This window comes from Lepidochelys kempii, chromosome 5 (genome assembly GCF_965140265.1).
Source record: "Lepidochelys kempii isolate rLepKem1 chromosome 5, rLepKem1.hap2, whole genome shotgun sequence".
NCBI classification, from domain to species: Eukaryota; Metazoa; Chordata; order Testudines; family Cheloniidae; genus Lepidochelys; species Lepidochelys kempii.
This window is the reverse complement of record NC_133260.1, coordinates 51,444,155-51,450,722: the sequence shown is the minus strand read 5'-3', so window position 1 is coordinate 51,450,722 and position 6,568 is coordinate 51,444,155. Positions and strand designations below refer to the sequence as shown.

Sequence of the window (6,568 nt, the reverse complement as noted above, 5' to 3'; positions counted from 1 at the left end):
TAATTATGCTGGCTGTATGTGTGTATCATTTTTATATTTGAAGGTTATGAATATGGGCCATGTACTTGTATTTCAAATGTATTTGATTCCAAGTAGCCTCAGTGAAGCATTTGGTCAGCTTCTTGAGAAAGGACTATTCTCAGTAAGTGCCCAGTCAAGAAACACTTAACTGACAATGAACTTTGGGAGACACCAATCCACATCTGAGCTTTCCTGGGGACATTCAATCTAACACGTAAACAGTGGTGTCGGCCTGCAAACTGAGTCATACACGGACATGTGACTTGCCCATGTATCTCCAGACTCCATCTTGCTGCTGTGATTTTCCAGTGAGAACAAAAGGGGTCCTTCCATGGGCAGAGAATATAAAAGGCCCTGAAAACCCCTCCATCTTGTCTTCATCCTGCTTCTGACCTCTGAAGGAACCTTGCTACAAACTGAAGCTCTGAACAAAGGACTGAATGACCCAACCCAGCTGTGAATGTACTCCAGAGACTTGTTTTGAACCTGCAGTTTATTCCATCACTGCTACAAGCCTGAACCAAGAACTTTGCCATTACTATATGTAATTGATTCCATTTAACCAATTCTAGCTGTCATCTATATCTTTTTTCTTTTATGAATATCTTTAGATTTTAAAATTCTAAAGAATTGGCAGCAGCATGATTTGTGGGTAAGATCTGATTTGTATATTGACCTGGGTCTGAGGCTTACTCCTTTGGGATCGGGAAAAACTTTTTTCTTTTACTGGGGTATTTGTTTTCATAACCATTTGTTCCCATAACGAGTGGCACTGGTGGTGATACTGGGAAACTGGAGTGTCTGAGGGAATTGCTTGTGTGACTTCTCGTTAGCCAGTGGGGTAAAACCAAAGTCCTCTCTATCTGGCTGGTTTGGTGTGCCTCAGAAGTAGAGAAACCCCAGCCGTAACTGCCCTGCTCTAAACAATTTGTCCTGAATTGATACTCTCAGAAGTGTCCCACCAAAGGCAGCATCATTACAGGTGGTGATATTAAATGTTATATATCTGAAATTAACAAAAATTACCATATCGGTATCAATAGAGACTCTGAGACCTATCTTATTCATTCCATTATTTTTCAGCGTTTTGAGATGTGGGCAAAGAGCAGCACTGCAAGCTACAGCAATCTCTTTTGCAAACTGATGGGGTGTTGCGCTGGATAGCTCATGGTCCTTTAGGATATAGAACACCTGAAAGTATAGTAAGGACACGACATGATTAGTGGCTTTTTTGGTAAGAATTTCAAAGTTGTCAAAATGGCTCAAGGTACAGTATCACTGTTTAAGATGCAGTAAAATTACCGATACTTGTTTATTGGCAAAAGACTTTCAACTTTGGAATTGGGTAGTTTATCAGTAGCAAAGCAGTTCTGATATAATTATCCATTTTTATTATATATGATAGTGCCTAAATGTGCTAGGTGCTTTCCAAAATTAGGAAGAGACAAGAAGTCCCCGAACAGCAAATACTGTGTTGGTACTGTTGGAAATTATCCTCACAATTAAAACTCAGTGAATTAACAAGTAACCATAAGAATAACTGGATTAGAAGTTTCATAATTGCATCAAAAGTTTTAAAAAAGGAAAATATATCACCCCTATTTAAAAAATAAAATCGCTCCTATCCAGACATTTGATATGAAAGTCAGAGAGAACTGCAAGAACACAGTGAACATAGAAAAGTGAACTAGTTTCTGTGGTAGCACCTTCCCTTCATCAGCATTATTAATGCTATTTAGAATAGCAATTGGTATAAATAAATCTGATATTTTAACATATAAACAAACTATTTATTGGTATTCATTTACTTACTTCGGTACACTTCATAAGTTTTTCCTCAGTGTCAAAATCTCCCTGTAGTATTCTTTCACTTTGAATTCCTTCCATTGACTTTCCATCTACTGGGCTTACAACTCTGTAAAATAAGTGTAGAATAAATTAAAACTGAACCAGAGCATTCTTTCATCTAAAAATAAACTGTTCAACTTAAAAACCCATTGCTTTAAGTTAAATCAAACTCCAAAGGGTAAAATATTACTCTGGACTCTGAAGGCAGCAACTGCAGAGCTTCTTGCAGCTGCATGAGCTTCCTCCGGAGGTGGAGGTGGGTCTGATTCAACCCACCATGCCCTCCGAGCAGCTGTGCAGAAGATGGATAAGTCCTGACCCTCCTCTGCCCAGCCGGAATTAGGAGCCCCCTTTACTGGGGCACTCCTAGGAACAAGGGGACATCGGATTTCACAGGGAAGGGCTTATTTCACAGTCCGTGACATGTTTTTCACAGCCATGAAACTGGTAAGGCCCTAACTATAACAACAGATTCTCTAAGCCACCTAAAATGAAACTCATAAACCAGTGGTTTTCAACCCATGGTCCACAGACACACAGGTCTAGGATTTCCAAAGGGGTCCACACGTCCATTTGAAATTTTGGAGGAATCTGCAAATGAAAAGAGGTTGAAAACCATGGTCTTAAACCAACTCATATGTTATAGGAGTGATAGTGCCTTGACGTTCACAGCCACAGGGGTGGGGACGGAAATCTTGCAGCCCTCACTGAGTAGCCCCCCTCCATCTAATGAATGACATTGTTGAACTCTGAAGGGAGCCAACCAGTCCTCATCAGACAGGTGGGCTGTGGCTAAAAACAGGCAACACCATAAAGACGACCCTCTTCCCACCACTCCCAAACCAGGCAGTTATTAAAATCTCAGAAGACCATTACAGTCTAAAGTTATTCTCATAGTGATATCTAGAGGCGCACAGGCAGCTTTCACTACTATTTCCTTGTCAGCTTTAAATAGCAAGATATTAGTTTTAATTACAATACTATATTTTCCATTCTTTAAATATCCACCCTTCATTTCAAGAGAGGTGGGAAGAGAAGAGAAAATTCCAACAACCACACACACAGTTTTATTAACAAATATTCATACCCTTGGTTTACTTTTTCTTCACTCTCTACCCAGCAAATATCTACGTATTCTTTTAATTCTTCTGCATCCATTTTGCCACATGTAATTTTAAAGTCCTTCTTGTCCCTTAAAGCTTGACGTAAACCTTCCATCGTCTCTGGAGTTATTTGTACCATTAGTCCATCTAAAAGAGAAACAGTAAAAGTTCTCACTTTCCTTTAGAGAACAAAAAGGGAAGAGTACTTTCATAGAACCTTGGCTGGTCAATTTATCTTCTTGAATTGTTTAAGAAATGCAATTTCACAAGCCTGGGAGTAGAATATTGACTTTTTTCCTCATCACAATGTGAAATGCGATATGAAAAACTGTTAGTTCAATTTTCAAAGCTTTTTTGGTGAACAAAAAGGTAGACTAATGGAGCTGATGTTCCATCTGGTCAAAGTTTATTTCATGAAGCTTGAACAACTTAATGAGCCACAAAATGTCACACAAAAGTAGAGGTAAAAACTTAAGCATACAGGAAACAACTGAATTAAATCCTCCTACAAGCTTCTCATTTTGAAATTCTTTACAAAATGACAGGCATTAAATCAAGAGGTCCAAAAAAGCCACATCATAAAAGTGTCCTCAAACGAAGTATGTCCCAAACTGTGAATTTACATATAATAATTTATGCACACTTTTTTTTTTTCACGTTACAAACCTTAAAGAAAAAGCTTAGGTTTACAACGGGACAGACTCTTAATCGCATCAGTATTATGCAGAGTCGTGTTCCAACACCAATTCTTTGCCTCTTAATAAGGAATCATTTAAGATGCGATTCATACCTTCAACTATACTTGATTTAGCAAGAAATCCTGAAGATGTTTTTAGGGCTCCATTGAACACTACAAAACTTGCACCTGTAACTAAACACAAAAGTGAATACATCAGGTACTTCATATTGTCCATCTTTATGCTTAGTGAGTTAACAGTCATCTTGAAAGTGTAAAGCACTATACATCAAGTGCTAAATATTATGCTAGACTGAAAGTGCGCATAAAAGTTACTCAGTTATAGGAAGATGTGCTGATGTGGCTCTTGTTAGCATCAAGAGAATTCATTCCTTGAAATCAGGACTAGAAAAATGTATTGATTTTGCTAACTTTTTAAGTTTTAGGAAGATATGCAGCATCCCAACAGGATGCTGGCAGTCATATAGGCACAGAAACCAAAGAAGAAAACTGTGAAAGAATAGAAAATATGTAGTACCTAAAATTTGTTTCTTGCTTATAAATGAAGTTACCTCTAAAATTAGGTTTTAATTTCTGGAACATTCTATTAAGTAAAATAATTAATCCATTTTTAAATGGCACTAAAACCTGTAAAAACCCATTTACTTCACAATTAAATCTTCCCCTTGTCACTACAGACTACTTGCGAGAGCTTGCTAGGCACCGATTGTTTTCAAAGCACTATACAAACAAGAATTTAACTACTGTTAATTCCTCTCATTAGTCTCTAGTCTAGGATGTAACTAGACAGATGTAAAAGATATGTAGCCATCCAGAATCTGAACGATATTCCACAATTTATAGCAATTTTAAGAGTGTCAAAGTAATGGACCAGAAGCTATTCAACAGCACCCCTTCAAAATGTAAGCTGAATTAATACAAATACAAAAAGCTTCGGAAAAGGGACAAGTAACAGGTCAAAAGTTAGAGTGAAATTTGAATAATTTAGTGTAAATGGAATGTTAAGTGGAGGTTGTCAAACAATGCTTTATGTAATTGAAGTATTTTTCTAACCGCTGAATGTCATACATAGATGTCATCTACGCTTTTATTATTCTTTAGTTGCTTCATATTGTAGTTAAGGCATTCGGTACTATAGCGGATCATCTGCCCACACAAGCTACAGGAATATACCACCTTTTGTTCCTTGTAATCACCTACAACATTAGAGTGCACACACCAGTTTCAGAGGTTTGATAGAACACTAAAAACATAATAAACCACTTACCTCTCCTAGGGTGGCCAGTAGCACTGTTTGCTTGTGTCTGATAGACTCCATCACTCTGTACACAAACTAAGTGAGAATCTGCTTCAGTGCTAAAACTGGCTCCAATGCTAATAACATGCTCATTAGAAGAATGTATTACTTTCATTACCTGCAAATACAAAATGTTCATTTAGAAACTGACATTTCTGCAACAAAATCTTGCTCTGTTTTGTTGAATTCTCTGTGGACTCTGGTTGTGTGACAACTAAGTAGCATTTTTCAGGTAAAATGCTGTATTATGAAAATAACTGTCTCTATATGCGAGCATTAGCTCTCTCGATAAAAAGATGAAGTATAATTTACATTTTAAAATCTCTTTTTTGGAACTGATTTTTTTATGGAACTTGCAATAGCTTATTGGGGTAAATTTCTATGAACTTGTGACCACAACTTCAAAGTTCTACTGACTGGGAAAAGTCAATCTGAGTGAGTACCCCCTGACCAAGTATACTACCAAATATTAAGCATCTCCCAAGAGACCTTCATTTTTGATTTATAGGACAACGCAGTTTGCAGAACCTGGAAGGATCCTAAAGCTTCATAGCCTAATAGGGTCCCTAAAAACAGAAACAAATAAAACTCTTGCTCTATCATAGTTCCAAGCAGATCTACTGTAAATGTGAAAAAACAGTATGAATTCTGAGAAGACTGAAATCTGCAAAAACTGATTTGAAGTAACTTTTAGCAAAAAAAAAAAAAAATCTGGGTACTGTTTTGATATATATATAAAAAAATTACACTTTTGTAAAGCCACCTTTTAAAACTAGAACAAACTTCACAGTAGAAGAAGCTGAAGGCCTAAACATCCTTGGAAGAAATTTCAGTGAAATCTTTTTCCTCCTCATTTCTATTACCAATTAGCACCTATACTAATCACCAATCTTCCTGCTTAACATCCCAGCATGACCTAGGCAATATCGCTCACTTATTAGCACCAAAGCAAGGAGTCAGTCCGTAGGGAAAAAGTGTTTGGTGTTTTTTTTATTAGACATTCAAGTTTAAGAAATGGAAAATTAGTCCACTGAATAGTGAACAAAAGCAATTATAGGCCTCTCAGATTTGGAAAAGACAACACCCTGTAATACAGTGTCTTGCATTTTCCAGCTTCTACTCAAATTGGCCCACAGTGTTCTTGTCAACGTCTCATCTTTAAGATTTCAGCGGTATTACAGGAGGAGAATGGAAGGATTAGATTTCCTGAATAAATTAGTATGATCTACAAAATTATACTCACTTCATCATATCTCCTCAGAGGGATTTTAATGCAGCTTTTACCCATTTCCATATGAATAAATAAATTATCTATGGTATGCAAGGTATATTGATAATTTCTAAGGTCCTGTAACAAACAAAATACTTTATTAACTGACTGTTTAAGCAGCATAAAGTTTTAACCACTGACATACCATCATTTCTAAAAAAAGATTTTTTATGTCTTTTAACACTGTTTAAATAAAGTACTTCATAATTCTAACAACATTTTTTTGTCCTCAGGGCACTCTTGAGAGGCAAGCATTCTTCTTATTTCGATTTTACAGAGAGGGAAACATGCTAAGTGACTTGCCGGATAGGAACTATGGTCTAATTGAGCAG

At 36.8% G+C, this 6,568-nt stretch overlaps 1 protein-coding gene across 4 annotated transcripts in view; it reads right to left on the bottom strand.

The window, feature by feature from the left end:
* Positions 1-6,568, bottom strand: part of ZFYVE16 (zinc finger FYVE-type containing 16) — a 55,209-nt gene that overhangs the window by 2,931 nt on the left and 45,710 nt on the right. For 2 of the 4 annotated variants that reach the window (XM_073344355.1, XM_073344356.1), the window contains 6 exons: positions 6,210-6,314; positions 4,937-5,084; positions 3,763-3,843; positions 2,957-3,119; positions 1,834-1,936; positions 1,048-1,212 (listed from right to left, as the gene is read on the bottom strand). In XM_073344355.1, coding sequence (XP_073200456.1) covers positions 1,048-1,212; positions 1,834-1,936; positions 2,957-3,119; positions 3,763-3,843; positions 4,937-5,084; positions 6,210-6,314 — 765 coding nt within the window. The remainder of the gene's footprint in view (positions 1-1,047; positions 1,213-1,833; positions 1,937-2,956; positions 3,120-3,762; positions 3,844-4,936; positions 5,085-6,209; positions 6,315-6,568) is intronic. The other 2 variants (XM_073344357.1, XM_073344358.1) reach the window with 2 other exon arrangements.